The 23488-nt window shown below is 38.0% G+C and overlaps 3 protein-coding genes across 6 annotated transcripts; 1 reads left to right on the forward strand and 2 right to left on the reverse strand.

The window, feature by feature from the left end:
* Positions 1 to 275: 275 nt before the first annotated feature.
* Positions 276 to 3983, reverse strand: LOC125064171 (ruvB-like helicase 1). Its single transcript, XM_047671082.1, has 10 exons — positions 3755 to 3983; positions 3301 to 3429; positions 2994 to 3168; positions 2555 to 2757; positions 1994 to 2162; positions 1735 to 1826; positions 1553 to 1659; positions 1275 to 1377; positions 1019 to 1110; positions 276 to 866 (listed from the first exon to the last, which is right to left on the reverse strand). The coding sequence occupies exons 1-10, from the start codon at positions 3893 to 3895 to the stop codon at positions 707 to 709; spliced, it is 1371 nt and encodes a 456-aa protein (XP_047527038.1). The 5' UTR covers positions 3896 to 3983; the 3' UTR covers positions 276 to 706.
* Positions 3984 to 4275: 292 nt separating this feature from the next.
* LOC125063980 (importin-13) lies at positions 4276 to 12395 on the forward strand. The gene is made up of 16 exons (XM_047670738.1): positions 4276 to 4606; positions 4828 to 4995; positions 5070 to 5186; positions 5339 to 5451; positions 5901 to 6077; positions 6249 to 6435; positions 6586 to 6786; positions 6895 to 7071; positions 7150 to 7384; positions 7742 to 8070; positions 8360 to 8503; positions 9123 to 9260; positions 9337 to 9595; positions 10128 to 10265; positions 11234 to 11450; positions 11593 to 12395. Exons 1-16 carry the CDS (start codon positions 4454 to 4456, stop codon positions 11711 to 11713), a joined length of 2874 nt encoding a protein of 957 aa, XP_047526694.1. The 5' UTR covers positions 4276 to 4453; the 3' UTR covers positions 11714 to 12395.
* A 122-nt stretch (positions 12396 to 12517) lies between these two features.
* Positions 12518 to 23064, reverse strand: LOC125063982. 4 transcript variants are annotated; one of them, XM_047670740.1, is made up of 15 exons: positions 22875 to 23064; positions 21177 to 21281; positions 20261 to 20375; positions 19809 to 19948; positions 18986 to 19120; positions 18621 to 18671; positions 17593 to 17667; positions 17377 to 17513; positions 17157 to 17226; positions 17032 to 17075; positions 16790 to 16957; positions 16550 to 16720; positions 16013 to 16216; positions 15337 to 15468; positions 12519 to 15229 (listed from the first exon to the last, which is right to left on the reverse strand). In XM_047670740.1, the coding sequence occupies exons 1-15, from the start codon at positions 22936 to 22938 to the stop codon at positions 14993 to 14995; spliced, it is 1848 nt and encodes a 615-aa protein (XP_047526696.1). In that variant the 5' UTR covers positions 22939 to 23064; the 3' UTR covers positions 12519 to 14992. The 4 variants fall into 4 exon arrangements, with proteins under 4 accessions (XP_047526697.1, XP_047526696.1, XP_047526695.1 ...); XM_047670739.1 differs by having other exon boundaries at positions 20261 to 20378; XM_047670741.1 differs by lacking the exon at positions 17593 to 17667 and having other exon boundaries at positions 12518 to 15229; positions 20261 to 20378.
* Between the last annotated feature and the right edge of the window lie 424 nt (positions 23065 to 23488).

Here is a 23488-nt window from a genome sequence, read left to right on the forward strand (position 1 = left end):
TGTAATGTTTGAACCAGCTTTATGTCGTATTTGAATAAATTATAAATGTTGTGTACATACATATTATAAATAGTGTTAAGTTTGAATAAGAACAAATATATTTTTTAATAAAAAGTTATTTATTAAACATTATGTTTTAAAACACTTCATTCTCCTGGAATCGTTTTGCAATTGTGTAACATTAAGTAAACTAAACATCTTATTCTACTTTAAACTAAAAACTGGGAAAATTAAAGCAAACTGCAGCTTCGTGCTCACATTTTTCGAAGAGAAGGAACTAATATAAATGTTTAACAAATTGAATTGTCATCTTTAAAAAACTCAATACTAAGTTGTAGAAAAAATAAGACGGTTATAATTAATTTACAGCCAGAGATTCATTAAAGCTGTGTAGGCTAGTTTACTGAACAGTAATGATTTTTGTACATTTCAAATATGAATTACTTAATCGCTGGCACTTTTAAAACTATTAAGGCTATACAATATTTATTGCTAAATATTTTCATTTTAATATTTTTCCTTCGTCAATACTGGAAACAAATGTATAGGGAATTGAATGGTCCTATTTCGTGATGGTGGAGTAGAATATGTTCTTTAAAATAAACATTATTCTCTTAAATTACCTAACTCTGTGCATCAAACTGTCCGGATGACACATTGCCAGACGAATATTACAAAACCCGTACACAGTTAGATGGGAGTGGTGCTACTTCATATACTTGTCGGAGTGCTGCGTGAGGATGCGAGCGGAGGACTTGGCGTCCAGGAACAGCGTGTGCACGTCGCGCACGTGCTGCGGACTGATGCGCGCCGCGCCCTCCGCGCGCGCCGCCAGCGCCGCCGGCGTCAGTAGCTGCGCCGCGTATCTGGCGCACACGGTATATTATTTTATACAACTGATCACAAATTTACTTTACTTTATAACTATCTTAAGCGAATGTATCTCTCGTCTTTATTTTATTATAACAACAGTAATCAATTATTGGTATGTTATGTCTTTGAATGTTTTAAAGTATACCTGAGTGTACTGTTAGCGCCAACCTCTGACAATGCTGTGAGTGCCTCCTCGTCTATAGATATGCCCTCTGTTGATGCTCTCAATTTCAATATCTAAAAATTTTAATATATATAAATTAGAAGTACGGTAATTTGCTCACACTTAACTACACACTAAATACTTACTACACTCTATTTAGTGTTAGTTTTTTATTTAGTTTGGTTATTTTAAACTAATAAGCGAGCTTTAGTTATGGTTTGACAAAAAAATATCTTACCTGTAGGAGTTCAGCTTTGTTATAAGGCAACGTGCGAATTATTAAAAGCCTATCTAAAAGATCTAGTGGAATGCCATGAGGTGAGATAATATCTTCTGTCCCTCTGAAAAAAATACAAATATTTTATTAAACTTCAAAATTGATTATGTATACATAGTCTATTTGAATTGAAGAAGGAATTAAAGACACAACAAACCTTAGAGTTTCGTATTTACTAATCAGCAGAAATATTTCACTTCTTGACTAATAATATAATACAGTAACAAGATATGACAAACCTTATTTGGCAGCGTCCTCTGTTTGTGGCAAATATAACAATTGGAGCTATCGCAGATTCTAAGGCACGATGGAGATATGTAAATGTTTCTATGTCAAGCATATGAACCTAAAAAATTTAAACATCAATTACCATTATAAAAATATAGAAATATGAAACTAAAAACAAACAATAAATGCATACCTCATCAATGAATAAAACACCTGGTACTAATTCAGCTATTCCCTGGTCAATGTACTTATTAACTACTTTGTTGATTTCCTTTCTTAGTTTGTCTGTAAGGAAACATTATTTTTTTAATACAAAATACAATATTAGGACAAATCGAAAACAATTATAGATACAAGATTTTATAAACAAGCAAATCATTGAAAATTTTTAAGATAAAATATGAACTTTTTTAATATTATTTCATGCATGAACAAATAGAAGAATAATTAACCAGTAATTTCGGTTTTCTTTGGTTTCATTAGTTGCCCCATCATTGACATAATATCATGTCCTCCTTGAGGTCTGGCATTAGCACAATCTAGATCATGAAGGGTTACATCCTGGACAACTTCTTTCTTTTTGTGTACATCACCTTTAGGTAATGGTACATATTCTTCAGCCTTAAACAGATCAGAAAGAACATCAGATTGAAAATATTAAATATTATATTGAATTGAAGTACATAACATATAGCCAATTCTAACCGCAAAAGGAGTAAAAACAAACAACCACTTTGACATTGAATAATATCAGCTGGAATTATATATGAAACTCATTATACATTTGAAAAAATTAAATTTTGAAAATTATCATGCATTTAAGTAGAATAGGTGTTCATTTTCTTGTCATCTGTAGGCAAACTGGTCAGATCACCACTTTATTGTACATAATATAGCTATTAGCTAGTCTCATGAAATATGTTAATCTTAGGTTTATTTATCTTTTCTCCTTCTTTGGTTTGAATAGGGTAATGATCAATCATGAGCCTTCGAAAAAAAAAAATTAATGTTACCTCTAAGTCAAACTCGGTAGCAAAAGTATCACTTCTGCCTTGCCTCTTCACAGCACCAGAGTTGGCTTCTATGTAGATAACATCTCCAACCTCAACTTTTTCTTTTTGCAGTGATTCATAAATAGTTGGATCTAACTTTAATTGTTTTGTACCTTTTGCAGTTTTAAGTCCAATAATAACATGTGAAACAGTTTTACCATAACCTGGAATATGAGAATTAGTATTAGTTATTAGTTGATATTTTTATGCATGCAATAAACACAAACACATTTTTTACTTAAATATAAAAAAATAATTTTATTTATATTAACAATGAATCTACTTTCCACAGACTCCACATGGAATACACATAGTTCATTGCTAGCAGATTGTTAGTGTCAATAATTTATACATTTTGATATTACATTAGTAGAAAAACAAAATATTAAATGATACTTACCACCAGCTGGATTTTCTGTTTCCACAGGAGTGAGTTCAGTTACCTCCCCTTCATATACCTCTTTTGTTTCTCTTATGCGAAGCCCAATAGCACGACGAAAGTTTTCCATGAGCACTTCAGTTTTCTTAATTTCTGTGCTGTACACTTCACTACCCACCATAGGGCAGAAAGGTACCTGAAAAGCATTTCATGGATAGATGTTTAAAACTATTACATTTAATCAGATAGTAGATTTTTCTTAAATGCCAGATTGCATAGAGACTAATTTCACAAATAACATAACAATTTGTATTTTGTTAACATTTACCTTATTGCCAAGTTCCTGTGCTATAGCGAGTGCTATAGCTGTTTTACCAGTGCCTGGTGGCCCAGCTAGCAATAGAGCCCGACCAGCCATCTTCTTGCTTCTTATCATATCAACTACTATTCCTGCAGCCTATGAAAATAATAACTAATTTAATATTTCAAATAGCCTCAACTAACTATCAAACAATAATTACTAATGCTGTATTGTTTTTAAATTGCCCATAAAATAAATTAAAAAGTTTAACAATAGTTCTCGAAAATTTGTTAAGTATTTGTATTATGTGCTAGAAAAAGCAGGAATGGATAAAGATACCATGGTAACTAAACAAACTAACCTTAATGTTAGATCAATATCGTATACTAAGTATTATTGTAATAAAACGCTACAACTATATTGATTTTAAATATTAGTTATAATTAAGATTAAATTTACGAAAGATTTAAAGAGTTTTTACTTCTCTTGCAGATTCTTGGCCCACGAGACCGGCTGCCATTTGAATAGGTACACCATTTTCATCTAATCCCAAACCCTTAATATGGCTATGTGCAGATATTCTCTGCGTTTTGGCAGTACTCTTAACTTCCTCGATTTTCATTTTTAAATAGTTATATTTAAATCTTTAACTTTATAAGATTCAATTGAAAACCAAATATCAACAACTCAGTCGCTGGTCGCCGTCACTATACACATTTCACAAACACGATTTTTAAAATTTTGACTTAACCACTGAGTATAGTCACAGAGTGCTAATTCAATTTACATTAGTTTATTATTTTGCTAAAATTGGGAATAAATACTAATAAAATATATTCATTACTAGTAAAATATCTTCTTTATCATAATGCTGTCTAAAAATAAATTTATGTATTCGTAAGTTAAATAGCTTATATATTTTCCTTCGATTTTTTGACGGAAACCCGGTTGACAAATGACAGTTTCAAGTTTCAATAAATTTGTCTTGTAGCTATTGACATTATTTAACTATTCACTATTTCATTTTTTATTTATATACAACTACATTTTAAAATCATACAATATAATAGATTAATTTTCCTTCATTAAATACGACTTTTACAGGAAGTGGTCAATTTATTATTTGTTATTATAATGCGCTAAGAAGCTCGCTAATGTGTTTCATACATATCGTATAATAATGGAGTATACAGCTCAAAATTTGGAATATGCTGTGTCTGTTTTTTATAACGGAGAACAACAAGACAGAGCAAAGGCACATGCATGGCTTACAGCCGCTCAGCGGCTTCCAGAAGCTTGGAATTTTGTGTGGGAATTACTTCAACCCAGCAAGGTAACATTTCGATGTTTAACATTTATATTCGTTTTAAATGGACCTTTAAATTAAAAATCACTTCCTTCAATTTTTAATGGATACTTCTTAATCTTTAAGAATTCACAATTATTAAGAACACAAAATTAGCTTGAAAATAACCTTTTAATGAGTGCATTATCTCTATATTTTAGACAGCACTAAAATAAATTTCTATTTATAAAATATTTTTATATCTTCAGGGTACAGAAATTCAATTCTATGCAGCTACAACTCTGCACACCAAAATTCTTCGTTGTTGGAATGAAGTTCCTCCAGAAAGCTATTCTCAATTGAAAGAAAAACTATTACAAGCAGTAATTGGTTATTCCAAAGGCCCTAAAATTGTTACAAACAGATTATGTATAAGTGTGAGTAAATTATACAATAAATAACTTAATTTTTTTTGCAATGTTATTTATCGAATAAATAAAATTGGTTTTAGCTAGCTGCATTTATTCTTCAACAAGGCTCGAGTGATTTAGCAGAAATTTTGAGGCCATTATCAACGACTGAAAACACTTCATTACTTCTTGAAGTATTAACTGTGATCCCTGAAGAAGTAAGTTTTTATGTAAAAATATTGTTTTCTATCTCCTTATACAATAATGACATGATTGTATATTTTGTCAAACTGTTTTTTTTTTTTGGAGAAAATATAGTTTGTAAACATAACATGAATTATTACATAGTTGAAGATGTATTTTGTTTCAGTATAATAGTATGACCATGGGAACATATTTACGGTCAAAAAATCGAGCAGCATTAAACGAAGCGAGCTGTATGGTCTTAGATGATATGCTGAGATATCTACAAAGTGTTTACAAGTTAGTTAATTTTTTTTTCAAATAAACTTTTTAAAGTGTGTTCTTTATAGAATGAAATGAACCAATGATAACTTTAAATATATATCAATTTATAGCTAGTTTAAAAATGTCCTTTGATTTTTGAGCACACTGTGTGACCAGACACACAATGTATTTATTACCAGACACACAGCTTTTTGCATAAATGTCTGAGCGGGTACCACTGGCTTGTTTTATAACAAACAGAATCACCTAGTATTTGTTTTCATTTGCTAGAACAGTGAGTGAGTCAGTCCAATGCTCACACAAGCAGCATAACATCTTAAATATCATGGGTGGCGGTGCATTCATGGTGAATGAAGTGGTTAAAACTTCTTACAGCAACAGTGACTATGGTTAATTGATCACCTACCATATGCCTATTCTTTCGTAATGTTATTCAAATTAAATTAAAAAAAAATTGTTCACAGCGACTATAGCTGTCAACCACCAAGTGAAGAGACAGTTCAATCGTGGACAAATGCGGCGACGTGTGCGGCGAGTTGGCTCTCCCTGGGCGAGGAGGACGCGCTCGACTGCGCCACCACGCTGCCCGAGCGGGCGCCGCTCTGTCGCGCGCTGCACACGGCCGTGCACGTGCTCTGCACGTGTGTATGATCATGATTATAACAAACAAAATCGAGAGAGTTCATTCGTTTCGCTTTTCTCTTAATATCGCACACACTTGTCAGAGGTACTGAAAAGGCCGAAGCGCATCGACCACGCTCATGAACTAGTTTCGTATAAGCGTCGCTCACCCGAGCTCACCCCTCGCCCAGGTGGAACGAGGCGGTGAGCGACTCGGCGCTGGAGGCGTGCGAGGCGTGCCTGTCGGCGGTGCGCGCGGCGGGCACGGCGGGCAGCGCGCACAAGTTCGCGGCCGCGGCGCGCGCGCTGCTGGCCGACCTCGCCGCGCTCGCCGCGCCGCTCTTCGCCAAGAACGACTCGCCTAACTCGCTCAACGAGGTACGTGCAATGAAGCCGCGGTGCCGGAATATTAAGTCTACGTTGCAAAAACCCAAAAAAAATTGAGCAGGGACCCAAAATATTAAGTATTGTAGTGTTTTTTCAATTAGTACAGCCGGGTACCGACTATATTACTCTCTGACGAGTCAGGAGTTGCTGTCGGCTGTGATCACGTGCTGCGTGTCGGTGAGCGAGTGCCACGCGCGCGAGTTGGTGCAGGCGGCGGAGGAGGAGGAGCCCGGGGTACGCACGCTGCTGCAGCTGCTGCTGGCCGCCCAGGCCGCGCCCGGACACTACCCGCTGCACGAGACGCGCTCGAACCTCGTGTTCCGGCTGTGGTACACGCTGCAGGTGAGCGTACACCTACTCATATGCAATATCTTGACAATTTATTTAACAATGTCTTCTTTAAGTTTTATTTACTCTAAATCAACTTTGAATTTTTTTATCGTGTTCAAGAATGAAATATCTCATACGTCGGACAGAACGCGGAAAATGAATCCACTGTGGCAGGAAGTGTTCACGCAACTTCTGATGACGCTGGTAAAAAAGTCCGAGATGCCCCCCGAGTCGGCACTCTCGCGCGTCGACCAGGAGCTCCTCCGATGCTACAGGCAGGACATCGCCGACATAGTGGTGAGTCGCGGCGAGCACTCCGTCGTCCGTTCGCCGGAGTCCCGGGTCACACACTAACGGCGCGGCGACGCTCCCCAGATGTACTGCTTCATCGTGCTGGGCGAGGCGAGCTGGGCGCTGGTGGAGAGCGCGTACGCGTGCGCGGACACGGCGGCGCAGCGCGAGGCGGCGCTGCACGTGTTCCTGGCGCTGGCCGACGCCGCGCCGCACGCGCACGCGCCGCCCGCGCTGGGCGCGCTGCTGCAGCACGCGCTGCGCCTGGCCGCCGCCGCGCGCGACGCCGACACGCTCACCACGGCGCTCGACTGCCTCGGTGCGCCTCTGCCTCTTGTCTGAACCCGCCATCGTTCGCTTGTTTTTGCCACCGCGAGTCGTGAATTTGGAGCTTTCCGAGCCGCCCATTTCCGAATACTGTAAACTATAACTTATCGCTAACCTGGCAGAAATTACAGTTCACATCTACTTGGTTCCATTAGTAAGATATCACTTCGTTTTCATTTAAAATTTATATGAAAAAATAAAACAAAGGCTGTGTGCGTTTGTTTTTTTGAAGTGATCAGCACTTTTTGAAAACGCCGAGGCAACATATTAACGAACTGTTTAAGTCTTTTTAATATAAAGCGATGCGCAAACAACGAAGTCGGTACTGATACGACCCGCTCCCGCGCAGGCGCGTACGCGACGTGGCTGAGCTCGCTGGAGAGCGCAGAGGGCGCGGCGCTGGGCCGCGAGTGCATGCGCGCGGCGGGCGCGGCGCTGCAGCGCTGTCCCGCGCCCGCCGCGCTGGCGCTGCGCAAGCTGTGCGTGGACTGCGCCGCGCCCGCCGCCGCGCTCGTCGCCGACATCGTGGGCGTCGCGCTGGCCACGGACGGGGACGCCTGGACGCGCCGCCAGCTGCTGAGCGCGGCGGGGGCGGCGCTGGCGGCGTGCGAGGTGTCGCAGGCGGCGCCGCTGCTGCGCGACCTGTCGCGCCGCCTGGTGGCCGACCTCACCGCGCAGGTCGAACGAGCTTCTTGTGCTTGGTTGTGCTCTCTCAGTAGATCACTAAATACAGTTTTATCACAACTAGTATCGGTGACTATATATTACTCGTCTTCGGAGTTCACTTGCGGTGCGAATCGTGCGTTATGACGCGTATGACTCACATATTATGTGATAAGTTTATATACTCTTAACTTTAAATAAAATATCAATTTATAAGTATTCCATTAGGGACTCACAATGTTTTATTATTTAAATCTCTCGACCTGATTTAATGTACCTATACTGTGTGTATGCGTGTCCGCAGGCGAGCGAGGGCGGCAAGTGCGGCGCGGCGGAGTGCGTGTCGCTGATGTCGGCGCTGAGCCCGCAGCCCGAGCTGGCGCTGCAGCTGTTCCGGGAGCTGCTCCCCGCCCTGCATCTGCTACCTAACAATGCGCAACTTACGCAAGTAAGGAGAATGATTGTATTATTGTTTAATTGTTAAATATTTATCACCACTATCTACATAATTAACGCAATGCAATGGTTAAAATAAAAAAAATATATAAAGATGAATTATAGCCAGAGACTCTCTTCGGGATGTTTTTTAACAAAATAGGAATACACACTGTTGCGTCACAATATATTTACAACGATATTATGTATACTAACAGTATCATTGATCACTCTGATAGAGTCAGTGATAATCATTGTATGTGCACGGCAAGGTATCCGTTTCTATAATAAATTTACGCAGACATTTTTAACGTTGCCGTTTCTCAAATTCAAATAATTTGTAAAGAAGGCATATTATTCAATACAAGCTTATATAGATAATAAAAAAGTGTGGAGCTAGTACTTGTTGACTTCCAGGCAGGATATATTACATACATGTATAAATATAATAGTATTTAACTAACATGACTATGTATTTTTAAATGTTGAAAAAAGTAACTACTGAGTTTTTTGCCGGATCTTCTCGGCAGAATCTGCATTCCGAACCGGCGGTAGCTTCAATTAGTATAGTTTGTTAAACAACGATTCCAAAGTGCTTGTATAAAGTATATTTTGAAATTGATTTTTTTCAGCCAATGTTTCAAATTCTGAAACAGACGATAGGAGCGGTGATGGATAACATCGAGCCTATCGTAGAGGACGTGGCGAAACTCATAATCGCCGGGTTCGAGACGCAACCTTGTCCCGTGGCACTGGACGTCGTTAAACTTGTGAGTAAAAAGTCTCTCTTACATAATGCTCGTTCACGTAATTTAAACGGGCTCCCTAATCGACGCGCGCCTTCAGTTCACAGTGCTGGTGGGCGGGCTGTGGGGCGGCGCGGCCGGCGTGCTGCGCTTGGCCGTGATGGCGACCGTGCGCGCGCTGGCCCCCGCCGCCGCCGAGCCCCCCTCGTCCCCCTCGGGCCCCTCGGGCCCCTCGCCCGCCGTGTGCGCCGCGCCCGAACTCGCTAAGGAGCTGTTCGCCGTGCTCACGGCGCTCACCAAGAAGATGCCGCACGTCATGGACTGGATCGAGGACCTGCTCCCCGATCTCGTCGATTTGGGTAAAAACACGCGATATAGGATTTCAGTTATTCTCAGTGGATTTATTTAAATCGAGATACGAACATTATTGGCGTAGGCATCCTTGACCGACTACTTTGAGCATCGATCACAGATAATTTATATTTCAATATATCGGTCTTAGGATTCATATTATTCGTATGTATTGAATACTGAAAGATTCTTTACGTGCAAAGTTTGTATTTTAGAAATAAAAATAATTTGTTATAGTATGGTGGAAGTTCTGTTGGGCATAATCTCTAAGCTAAACGAATTCGATAACATTAAATAATTTAACCGATCACAGTAACCTTGAAGGTGCATATATGATTTAGTGCATAGTACAAAAAGGTAAATTTAATTCGAAATAAAATTTACTTTTTCCCACTTAGATCGTGCACAGAAATGTTAATACAATAATGTAACATTCGTTTAGATTTAAATTAAATAGAGTTTAGGGTTCGTTCTTTCTTCTTAAATCGGATGGCACATTACGGCGCGCAGTAACGGCCCGATGCGCTCGATGTGTTGCAGCGCTGAGCAGCATGCGCGCGTGGGAGGCGCGCGCGGCGGCGGCGGCGTGCTGCTGGCTGGCGGCGCTGGCGCTGCACCGCGCGCGCGCGCTGCACCCGCGGGCGCCCGCGCTCACGCACGCCGCGCTCTCCTGCATCGGTAGCCTGCCCGCTTACGTTGTCCCTCTACCCTGCCGATGAGGCATCCTTCGTGTGAGGAAAGCGCGTTAATGCGTTTTCCCCACACGAAGCCTCCTCCTCGCGGCCGGAGTACCCGCTCTGTCTCTTCGGGGTTCGTCGTGGGATCGCTTGAGCGTACCTGGAGGGGCCGGGGATCGCTTCGCTGACGCATTCGCCTCCGGCTTCGGCGACGCTTTCGGAGGGAGAAGAGGGTGCCCGTAACGCCGACGCCTTCCCCAGTCTTCTTCGGCAGATCGGATTCGCAGAGGCACCTTCTACTGCATGTCATTTTCTTAGAAGGAGTCCGTCTTCTTCCGGCACCTCTGGCTACCGAGCATGGCGTTCATAACGCTCGACAGTAGAATGCGTCACACTCTTTCACCGTGTGCTGCGCCCGATGAGACACAACACTCGTGGCAGAAGGGAAGTGACTCCCGCATCGCTATCGGGTGTCTGTGTAGGTACCTAACGAAACCACTGACAAACAATGTGCCACTTTACCTACCGACATGAGTAGAAGTGAACCGTCTTGGATGTCCTGAAGTCTTCTGAAGCGAAAGCCAGGTTCTCGTACCACCTGCGAATCAGGACTCGCTGGGCTGGAACCCTGACTCCATCCACCTCCGCCGACCCTGGAAAGTCGCCGCTCGTCCTCGCTTTCATTTGAAACCGGTACACTTCCGCGAGCACCTTCGCTTCGAGTTCCCAAAGCGGATCACTCGCTAGAAGCGTAGACGGCGTCCACGACACCGCACGGTAGCCTCGCTTTCGCCGCTATGACTCTGTGGTCTCCACAGAAGAGCCCTGTTGCGAATGGTGAGAGTGTCCACCCAAATTGATGTACTATAGAGCGCGCATACCGGCGCATAAAGGCCGCCACGGTGATTTCAGGCCTGAGTGGACCATATCTAAATTCACTCTTGAGTAAGAAAATGTTTCCATTCGTAGGCGGTGCGACGCCGCGGAACCAAATGGAACCTCTCGCGGAACTGCTGCTGGCACTGAACCGCGCACAGTGGCTGGGCGAGGGAGGGGCTAAGGCGGCCGGGGGGGTGGAGGTGGGCGATCTGGGGGTTTGGCTGCGTGTGTCGCTGGCGCACGCCGGCTTTCCGTCCACACACGCCACTGACGCGCACAAGCAGAAGTTCATCCAGGCCGTGCTCAGGTTGGATATTGATGTTTGCTTTCATTTTCAAATTTATTACATTTAAACAGCGAGTCAAAAAGATGATAAAGTCATATTATGTCGATAGTGATCCGAATATTTTTTTACGTACCAGATTTAACTTGTGCTTTTATATTGACAGAGAGAAAAGCAGCAAGCGACGATTGTTAGAAAGCGTGCAAGAGTTCTCATTGGCGTGTCGCGGCCTGATAGGAACGGAGTACGCGCGACAATCGATCGCTTCTAAGCAAATGATAGCCTAAGCATTGTTGATAAACATTAGTATAAACGTTGACCGAAATCTTACCGAGTGTGTTTTCATGAAGATTTTCGAGTCTATAAATGGCTGTAAATTATTTTTACTTGTCTAATCTATTTTGTAAAATTGTAGAGAAGTATGAAGTATCTCATTTGTTGTACACAAAACTGTAATAATTTTGGTGCTTAATTAAGTTCTGACAGTTAATTCAGTCGAAAATATATCTTATTGTTTTTATATTTTTATATAAAAAATGTCATGGTCGAAATGCTCTTATATATACGCAAATTCGATATTTTGTTATATGTATAGTAAAATATACGCAAGGCAGTCATTAATAGCAATAGCTTCTTTGAAATCAAGTATATACTATTTTTTTATCTTCCTAATTAAAATAAAAAGACTTCAAAAATATAGCTATATCAGCAAAATACATTTCTGTAGAAGTTATCATAAATGTAGGGTCAACATACATAAGTTATCACAAACATATTGTGTATATGGAATACATAGCGAAGAGTCGATTTTATTGACACCGACCTGTAGAAAAACTGAAGTAATAACGTTCTCATCTACAAAACGTAGTATTGTTTTATGTTGTTCGTATAAATTAATTATATATAAATTACATTCATAATAAAGAATCATTTGTAAAATAATTCCATCTATCATTAGTACTAAAATAGCATAAGAACTTAGTTGTAAAATTAGGTTGTCAAAAATAAAAATATATATATTTATTATCGTATAATTTATTTTACCAGGTATATAAATAATCATAACCTATTGAAAAAAATAGTCAAACAAAAACAAAACAAGGTAACAATCACAATAAATGACACCACAAATGCAATTGATAACAAAACATCACAGATTTTATACCTAACCCATAATGAACGTAATAATAATAATAATAAAAGGAACACAACAGAGCCGTTCATACGAAAGATAATTGTAATTAGTGATTATTACGATTGTGTATATGAAATTTAAAAAGTATTGAAACAATGATTTGTAACTTTAAATTACTACTCTAAGGATAATAAAATACATGACAAAATATTACTATAATATCAGCTTCTAGCTGACTGTAGGTAAATACTAACCTTAATTCAAAACGTCATTTTAAATTCGATTTTGAAAATGAACCTAAAATCTTTCCTATCCTTTCGACGTGGACAGAATTTTTCTCATCACATTTAAAGTATAATCTTAATTATATTTCTTGCCTTAAGTCCTTCATATAAAAATGTGGTCTTTTGAGCTTTTAATACCAAAACGAATGACGCCGAATTCCTAATTACTTAAACGAATACAAGTTAAATATACATATATTCAATTTTTATATATTGTAAGTATTAAAAAACCCATTAGTACATACTATACACAATTCAGTGCTAATGAGTCTATATTTTTAAAAATAAGTGCATTGTATTTCTGTATAATGTATATAATAATTGTAAATAATGTTGACGACACATCGTGTTCAAATATTTTATAATATTCAGAGATAGATATAAACATACAATCTTACTTAAATATTGTGTTATAAACATGTAGAGAAACGAATCTTTTAAATTTGAAACGATTTTGGTCTCGGAAACAAAAAACGACACAGGGTAAAAGAATGAGCAGGAAATAAACGTATTTTATATATTATTGATCCAATAAAACATACATTAGGTGCATGACGTAGAGATTGAGAATAAATAATATTAACATGCCGTGATTTATTTTTAATTGTTCAGTGGTTTTATACGTTTCTAGGAATCTTCATTATTTTAAATAATTTTTAGCATGTTCCCAACAAACTCTAGAAAATCATCGAAATTGATTTCAGATTTCCAATCCAATAGTTAATGCCTGGATTATGCTATAGTCGATTATACACCAAGAGTAGACACGTATAGGCAATTATTAATACCATAAAAGTAGTTAAGCCTCCCGCGGACAATAAAGTCTAAGGATTCCTTGATACTAATGTAAATTCCTAATTACACCAATAGGTGACCTTAAATACATGTAATAGACATACTTAAATACTTATTCGATTTTATAATTGTATACAATTTATGATGTTTCCTCTAGACCAATTACGCAGATGTCTATTCTCAATACTGCCAACATCCAGACAACAGACTCCGGGGTGCTACGAAGAACATCTTTTTTTTATCGGGCTGACCTGGGTCTGCGGCTTTGTTGCCACTAGACAAACAAGGAAGTCTATGTAATATAAATAACACCAATCTAAAAATGACATGATTACATGACATGTCGAGTAATATGAGATACAAATAGAATACAACAAGCCATTATATAGAGGTTTGTTATGAAAATAAATAGAGCGTCAAATACAAATGTATAATGCATGCACTACGAACGCTATATTAACATTACACTAAAATATCATATTCAATACACTACTAAAAGCCACTGGCTTTTAATAAACCATAGTATAAGGAATGTTTCGTTTTGTTCGTAATCATTCCTCATACATCAACACGTGTAGGTTATCCCTATTATAAATGATTACCTAATAATGTCGACCCAGTCGATAAGAAAATCATCAGTCTTGGCGTTTCCGTGTGGTTGAGAACAAGTCACGGTAATAGCCTGTTTAAATTTGAAATGTAGGCTCGACTTATGTTTTCATTTATTGGTTGTTAAATATTTAAAATAATAAGCATAATTAAGTTATTTCCATAGATATGATGCGTACCGCCTAATAGGCGGTTAGAGATATACTCCCAGTAAAGTGCTAATTTAGCCAGGATATAAAATATATTCTAGTTAAGTTAAAGTACTTCAGTTATATTACAATACAGAAATTTAGTAGACAATCTTAAAGTACTATCTTTAAAAAATATATTGATATTTTTAATTTCAACTTTGTTTATTTTTTTTTAATTCCTAATAATCAATGCATGATGCATATAAAATAAATATATAATTTCGTTAAAAATGTGTAAATTTATTACTCTCAATTATACTCAGTTTATAGCTCCAAATAAAGAACCGAAATGTAATCGAAGCTTTACAATAAAAGATAAAAAAATACAGTCTTTTACTTAGTAGCTAATTATATTTAATGGTATACGTGCCATCATATCATCAGGTGTGCCATATAAAGGTGAGACACGCCTAAAAATTTATTTCGAAAATAATTTAAACATCGATGACCAAGAACACGAGGTAACTAATATATCGATCGCTTTACAAATGATCGTACAGAATAGCGATCAACGCTATTCGATCACAAAAGAAACGAAAATCGAGAGAGGCTCTACATATAAGTATTAGACAAGATACACTTTAGAAAAAATTTCATAGTCCATTTTTTTTGTTTGAGCACAAATTGTGATCTGTATCGTCGCGCGGACCGACTCAGCGCGCGGCGGGCGGCGCGGGCGGCGCGGGGGGCGCGGGCGGCGCGGGCGGCGCGGGCGGCGCGGGCAGGCCGTGCGTCTCGTAGCGCACGATGCGGCCCTCGCTCACGTACACGACACACTCTAATCAGGAATCGGACTCGTCCAGGGTGTTCTCCGCGGGCACCTCGCGCTTGTTGATCTCTACCACGAAGTCGAGGAACTTGTCCGGTTCGCAGTACCGATTCTTGAATCTCAGGAAGTTGAGGGCCTGATCCAGGGTGAGGTGGAAGCAGTCCTGGCGGCTCACGTTCAGGGACGAGCTCTCCAAATCGCTGTGTGTTGCGCGGGTGTACACGAGTTTTCTATCGTTGTGTTGCCCGGTGACCGTCACCTGTGATATTATTCATTAAATATATGATTATCATATAATTGCACAAAACCATATGAGTTAGAGCATGTCTATTGTCAATCGAATTATGGACAAATGTTAAATATTATATTGTAAATTATTAATTACAATGTTATATTTAACCTTAATATAAACCAAATTATAGAATTTGATCATTTATTTTTTCCAACGATACATCACTTGATAGTTTTATAGAGTACAAGTAAACTTGAAAAATTTACTAAGCCAATTGAAAAGCCAATATTTACTAATTTTAAGAGATATGATTCATAGATAATATATGAAGTGAGATTACATTAATACTTCTTTGGAAAAACAGAAAAGTAATTTTAGGGGTTTTTAAGCCTGTTGCTTATAAACCCCTTTCCTATTTGAGGCATTCACTTAGATTTCGTTGAAGGGACATAGGGACTCGATGACTCATTTCACATACCTACTTCAGATATGATCGTTGGTTAGATGTGCCCCAATTTCAGGAGAATTATCAGCGAAATTATATTCATTCCAATCCTATGCAAATACAGACCTCGTAGGTGAAGTTGCTAGCATTACACTTGGGTCCAATGTAGGCGACGTACACCACGACGCCCCACGTGCGGATGTCGACGTCCACTCGCAGGTGGAACAGTTCGCGCGCCGCCATCACCAGCCAGTTGTCGTGCTGCTCGGAGTTCACCTTCATCGAGAACTTGTGCTTGCGGCCCACTTTCAGCATGGAGAGATGCTTAGTCTGACCGAAATGTTAAGCTTTATAAAGTGTATTAAGCATATTTATCGGTACAAAAGAATTATTGAAAGGGCTCTTAATGCCCGAAGTGAAAGACATGTTCTAGACAATAAATGCTACGAGTCACAGAGAAAATACATCTTCGGTTGGAATCGATGTCACGCTCCCACTATATTACTATATACACTCCATTATCTGTGAAGGATCCTCAAAGATCCAAAATTCACTCAGTGCAAAAACGCGTCACCTCGCATGAATATCATTGTATTAAAATATTGGTTATTGTTTCTACATAAAAAAATATCACGAGCAACCTTACACACGACTGAAGGGTACCTGGAAGTGGTGCGGCAGGTCGGCCAGCGACAGCGGCGGGCGCTCGGCGCAGGGCGGCGCGGGGCAGCGGTAGCGGCGCGCCGCGCAGCTCGACTCGTGCGCCGCGCGCCGCCGCAGCCGCGTCTCGCGCCCGCAGCCGTGCCGGCACGGGTAGCGCAGCATCTCCGCCACCTGCGGCCGGCGCGCCCGTCAGACACACACACAGTTTCACACGCGAGTGCGGGGGGGGGGGATACTGACGGCCTCCATGGCGCGGTTGCGCACGGACGAGAAGGCGGTGCGGCACACGGGGCAGGCGGCGAGGCGCGCGCGGCACCGCCCGCACACCAGGTGGCCGCGCCGGCACTGCGACATGGGCGGCTCCATCCACTCCAGGCACACGGGGCACTCCAGCAGGCGCAGCAGGCTCTGCGACGAGCGGCCGGGGTTACGACGTCGAATATTATCATAGTATTATTGAATCAAAAATATTAATGTCTCACTTGATTGAACTCCTTGACCGAATCCGGTTCTCTCTCCTCGGGTACTGAAACAGTAAAAAAGTTGTAGGCTCGATTAAGGTTTATGAAATTACGCCTGATGTAACGAATGAATAGAGGGCTCATACTTTCCCCTTTTCTTTTGATTCCCTGAGACTGTTGTGATTCAGCGGGAGCGGTGACTTGAGCAGATATTTCCTACAATTATACGGTTTACATTAAGATAAACAACATTATATAATATATATAATTAAAGATGAGGCATTAAATTCGAATTCCCGTTTTATGAAAGATAAACAATACCGAAGCCGAACAAATATGAAAAGATAAAATAGGTGTAAGATATACTTCATGAGCATCTTCATCTCCGCTCGCTTGTTCGGCTTGTTCTTCTTCATTGCCATTTTCGTCCTGGTTCTCCTCACCCCCTCCGTCTATCTCAACTATTTCTTCCTCGAGAGAAACTCCACCGGCAGACGTGTCCACTGTAGACAAAGTCCATTAAAATAAATATAAATTTGAGTTAAGGATTTTGTTTTCATATGAAGTAACTATGGATTTAACCTTCCATAGTTTCCTGATCTTCGGCATTATCATCATTATGTTCCGGCGATGCCGAGTTGATCGGTTGGGGAGATTCTGAAAAATATGTTTATGTACAATCAAAATTAAATAAAATCAAAATCAAAAAATCTAAAAATTCAAGTAATTCAAGCTCATACGAGTACTTTTGAGTCATCCTATCGTTGAATTGAATTTAAAGTTAACGTTACCACTAGTTCAGTTCAGATTTTACCGAGAAGAACCGGCAAGAAACTCAGTAGTTATTAGTTTGCACCATTTTAATTACAAAGTATGTCAGTAAAGAACTATAACTAGTGTATATAACCCGCGTAGAAATCAAAAAAATACTAAGTATAGTCTATGAAGAACATTAATTCTGTAATTTGACTCAAAATATTTGCTACAAAGTTATTATCTGCAAGAATTTAATAACAAATATTACGTTTATTTAAGGAAACCAGGTAATTTCAATGTTGCCGTTAAAATATACAAGATTTAACTAGAAGGATACTCTGTTGTTGACTAAGAACACCAAGTACTAAATGACTCTCGATACCATCAGCATTATAGCCTATTCCAATAGCAGGAGTAAATATAGATAAACAACTTTGCCCTTAAAATGACATCCTTGTTTGAGATCTAATATATAATTATGGTGTTAATTACGGATTTGTGAACATTAGGAGTAAATTTAAAGTGAATATAAGTAGTTTTAGTTGAAAAGGTTAATATTATAACTTAAAATTACATGAATAAATAATTTAAAAATAAAAAGTAACCGAACATGTAGTGCAGTTAACATGCACTAGCACAATTAATCGAATCTCATTTTTATATGTAAATCTAAAGTTTTATTATATTCTCCTTCTACATACAACCCACATGGTATTATAAAAAAAAACCACAAGGACTAGTGACGTCAGACAAGTCTATCAAATTCATTTCCTTGCATTATACCGACCTCAAAACGATGGCATAAAGGAAAATAAGTAATGAAGAAAAGTATTTATTATGTAATGTGAGCAGACCTTCGTCGGAGTGCGTCGGGGCCGAGGCGCTCTCTATCACTGCGGGAATTACTGCGGGTACAAAATTATACATTAATCTGAATCATGTCGAACTTTTATCTATATATAATATATACACAAATTGATATTTAATTGAGTAACTTCTGAATTACTAGACCGATTTTATCGAGACAAAGCTATTTGACTATACTGGGATCCCATAGATGGCGCTTTACTCAAATCATTATATTGAGAAAATACAATAATAATATGGTCTAGTAATTATAGCAGGCAGTAAAACTGAGTCACAGATAATTTATTTTAAAAATTATGACGTTATTTAAAATATATATATATTTATTTAAATGACTAAAACTGTTGCATACTGCTATTCCTGCTACATCCGGCTGGTGGCACTCGTGACATGGGTCTTCTCTTGAGACGACCGAATTTTAAAGACGAATAATCCCCGTGCATTGTTGGAGTGAATATTATATTCCTTGATGAGCCAGGACCAGGACCTTCAAATATAATCATTAAATAAGCGTTGGAAAATATAATTAGAATACATAACATAAGCTATATATGAAAGCATGTATCTCATGTATTGCAAGCGCTTTATGAGCGCGGACTGTTCGGACTAATTAGTGCCTTTCCAATCAAATTGACTTCCGATGTTCTAATGTAACCTACATACAATAGAAAAGTAAAAACCGACTTTCGGTAAGTTATTTGACCGGAATTTTATCAAGTGATGAAATGAATGAAATTAAAAATCAATAAATTACTTTCTTTGTATTGGCGATGTAAGAAATGGGTAACGTATCTTGCAGAGCCAATGTTTATGATTGGCGGTAATCCACTTAGTCTATCTATGTGCTATAAAGATAGATAAACTTCTAGGATAGGACCTAGGGCGAACCAGACACATAACAATACTTTACTTAGTATCGTTATGTGTCTGGCTGCTGTTTTGCGAAAGAATATCTATTGAGCGGGTGGTGCTTATTCCATAAGATCTTGCACAAAGCCCTACCACCAAATAGGTGGAGTGTATACCAAGGGTACTAATAAACATAATCACAGATTTCACCTCGATAGCGTTGCTGACGATACTTGCACGCGTCAATCGAGACTTATTTATAAGATTCGACAAATACTAACAGCAATTGTTAGTTTAAAAAAAACTAAAATTAAAACTGTACTTACGTTGCGGGTGTTTGCAAAGGTTGGCACCCAGGCTTCGAGTTAACCTTTTAATTGCAAGTATGCGCTGTATGTTCGAAACTGGACTATCGAGATCAATCCGTTCGTGTGTTTCGACAGGATCAGCGGAACTTGTACTCGGCCTACAAAGAGAAACAATTCATCAATAATAATTTGATTTCATTGCACATTGTTAATCCACTTTTTTAATTATTTAAATTTCACTTTTTTTTTGAACTAGTGTCCCCCCGCGGCTTAGTCTGCCTGCAGAGGAGGGGCAAGTATTAGTTACTCTTACTACTTTTGCGTACCGTAGACAAGACGATTTCATGATATCGGTTGAGTAGTTAAGACGTGTTAAGGCAAACAAACTATTTAATTCCCTTTTACATTTATAATATTATTTAGGATTTGTACATAAGTACCAAGCTATATTGAAATATACGTATACGTACCTCATGGGTCCTCCACCGCTCATTCTGTTTGGATTATTGAGCAGTGACCAGAACAAGTCACGTTCCAATCTAGTTTGGTTCCTTCTTGATGGTGATATAGACAGTGAAGGTCCCCCTGCTTGAGACATACATACATTAAGAGTATTCTGTTGTATGCGCAAGGAAACAACACTTGAGGGTTGCAGATGTCAAAATATATAGCACGGCCCCCGCAAAGTTTTAAGTGGTTATAAATCCCAAATACCTCGTATTACTCAATAGGAAGTTTGTATTAAGTTTTAAAGGCTTCCCTTGCGAAATAAAAAAAAACTGCGAAGTTCGGGATTGCGCCGTTCCAATAACGCAAACAATCTATAAGAAATATTTTTAAAAACGTGATCGTCGCTAAAACCCGGAAGTCTTAACAGCCAGATTGTATGTACTAATCTACATTTTTCGTCTACTGATCTGTACTAATATTATAAAGAGATAAATTATGTTTTTTGCGAGTAACCTCTGGAACTAATTATGTAATTCTAAAAAATATTTACTGGTAGAAAGCTACAATATAACTGAGTACTGTAGATTACGAATTATATTGTTATCATATCATTTTCTTTAATAGTAAATTGCACCTATGCAAAGCAGGATGTTTTTGCTAGTAGTTTACAAGACTGCAGATCCTAGCACCTGTACTCATATCCCGGATAAGCATCATAGGAAATATGCAGCAGAAATCCACTGCTATATATGTAATAATTCTCAGTAAATACCTCTTAAAGAACTTATATAACATGATAACATCATAATTATTTATTTATAATTCATACATCATTCAATTATTCAATCCTAGTAGACTTATACAAATAACAATAAAATCAATAATAACAGACCTACGCTATTGGTTGTATCTGGAAGGTAATTTCTTTCAACTTACTGTTATGACCGCTAGGTCCAGGCTGATTAGGATTTTCAGATTCAACCTGTCTTCTACTTGACGACGCAGCCGGTTCCGGATTTGTTTGCGGGTTGTCTTCATCGTCTGTAACAAGTATTGATAAAGGATAAAACAAACACGTAGGTTTCAAAAAATAATTATAAACTATTAACAGACACTTCAAAGTTATTATCGAGAACAAATTGTTGAAACACCTTATATTATTGAAAACACATAACAACGACCTATTCCAAACACAGAAGTAAGAGACATGATCATCATCTTAAGTAATCTGTGATGTTCCTAATTGATTCTTCATAAAAATGTATTTTGAACTTCGGCAGTTACATTTAAACATGTATAAGTAATTAACTGGAATAGTTTTGTATTAAAAATAAAGGTAATATTAATCAAGAACCTCTTTGTCGTGCACACTACAGCAGAGCTAGTAGCAAATCACATGGAATATGTAAATGAAGGTATTTTATATATACCGAGTCTTAGATTCAAACAAGCTATTGTCTAACTACTCTCACAGAAGTTAGCATTAGCAGCCCGTAAATATCCCACTGCTGGGATAAAGGCCTCCTCTCCCTTTGAGGAGAAGGTTTGGACCATATTCCACCACGCTGCTCCAATGCGGGTTGGCGGAATACACATGTGGCAGAATTACGTTGAAATTAGACACATGCAGGTTTCCTCACGATGTTTTCCTTCACCGCCAAGCACGAGATGAATTATAAACACAAATTAAGCACATGAAATTTCAGTGGTGCCAGCCTGGGTTTGAACCCGAAATCATCGGTTAAGATGCACGCGTTCTAACCACTGGGCCATCTCGGCACAGAAGTTAAATTCAGATTATACTATATCTTTTTCAAAATAATATGGAATCAAAAATTATAATATCTCACAGTATGATTCACTTAAATAAATCTATATATAATTATGTGTATTTACAATAATATTAATATTTTCATAGAATCCACAACAATTATTATATAAACAGACCAGTAAAGATAGCACCGGTATCAAAGTAAATAAATCCATTCTGGTTTCCAGAAAACTATAACTTCAGTGAATAATTAAAAAAATATATATGCAAGATGTAAAATCGTAAATAATCAATATGATTCTTAAATCAAAATTAAAAATTATATATAATCATTACATAAAATGTTATCAATATTACACATGGTACAATCTAAAACTAGTTTTAGAGTGTACCTGAAAAACACAAACAAACAATATGCAACTTCTTTATAATACAAGTACAATAAAGACTTTAGTTTTGCAATAACATCCTTCCTAGTTATGAAATGTTTAACTAAAATATCCAACACATTTACATTGAATTATTCATAGGAGGATATGATCATATTATTCTACAACAACCAGCACTGTTATCATTATCATCAAAAACTAGGGAAAAAGAACATAACATTTAACAAAATGATATACTGAAGGAAACGCACGCATAGCTGGTTTTAAAAAAAAGGTAACAAAATGGAGGGTAGTTAAGGTTTCATACAACCGTGTTTTGAATGTGAACTAGAGTAATTACGACGTTTTTCATGTGTAAACATATAAATTTATGAAAAATGTATATTATAGTTATTCATTAAAAGCCGTAATTCGCATAGTACGTGTTCATGTTATAACTTAAAATATTGTAAATCTATACATATAGATCCATACCAGAACTCCACGGATATTCTGTGAGTCCAAGAGATTTTTTCAAGCTCTCCTTTCTGTTGCTCATTGTTGATAAATAACTACTTTTTATGCAGAAAGTGCGTAAATACAAACGCAGCTGAATAAATAAATTATTTAAAATAATTAAAACCACTTTGACTAGAATTACCGAATGCCGATTGCTGTCAGATGAAACTCATGAAAATGTCAATAATATTATACATACACAAAACAAAGGGTTGTTGAACGTTGCCATACCCTTTCAATAAAATCATAATGTAGCTCTCTTCTATTACTTCAAATTCTTTTTTTCGAATAATATATAATATCATTCTTTAAATTAGGAACAATAGCTAATTGAGTAAAAAATGCCGAGTTCGTTAGTACTTAGAAATATTTTATAATACATATTCTAGTGAAGAATTATGTATATTATTTATAGTACATAGATCAGTTTAGTTATTTTACCACTTTTTATTATTATTATAAATATATTACTTTAAGTTTAGGTAAACATTACATTATACACCTCAAAAATATATGCAACAAAATATTAAGATATAACATTTTAATACTTCAACACAAAAAAAAAAATGTTTAATTACAATTCTTTAGTT

This window comes from Vanessa atalanta, chromosome 5 (assembly GCF_905147765.1).
Source record: "Vanessa atalanta chromosome 5, ilVanAtal1.2, whole genome shotgun sequence".
NCBI classification, from domain to species: domain Eukaryota; kingdom Metazoa; phylum Arthropoda; class Insecta; order Lepidoptera; family Nymphalidae; genus Vanessa; species Vanessa atalanta.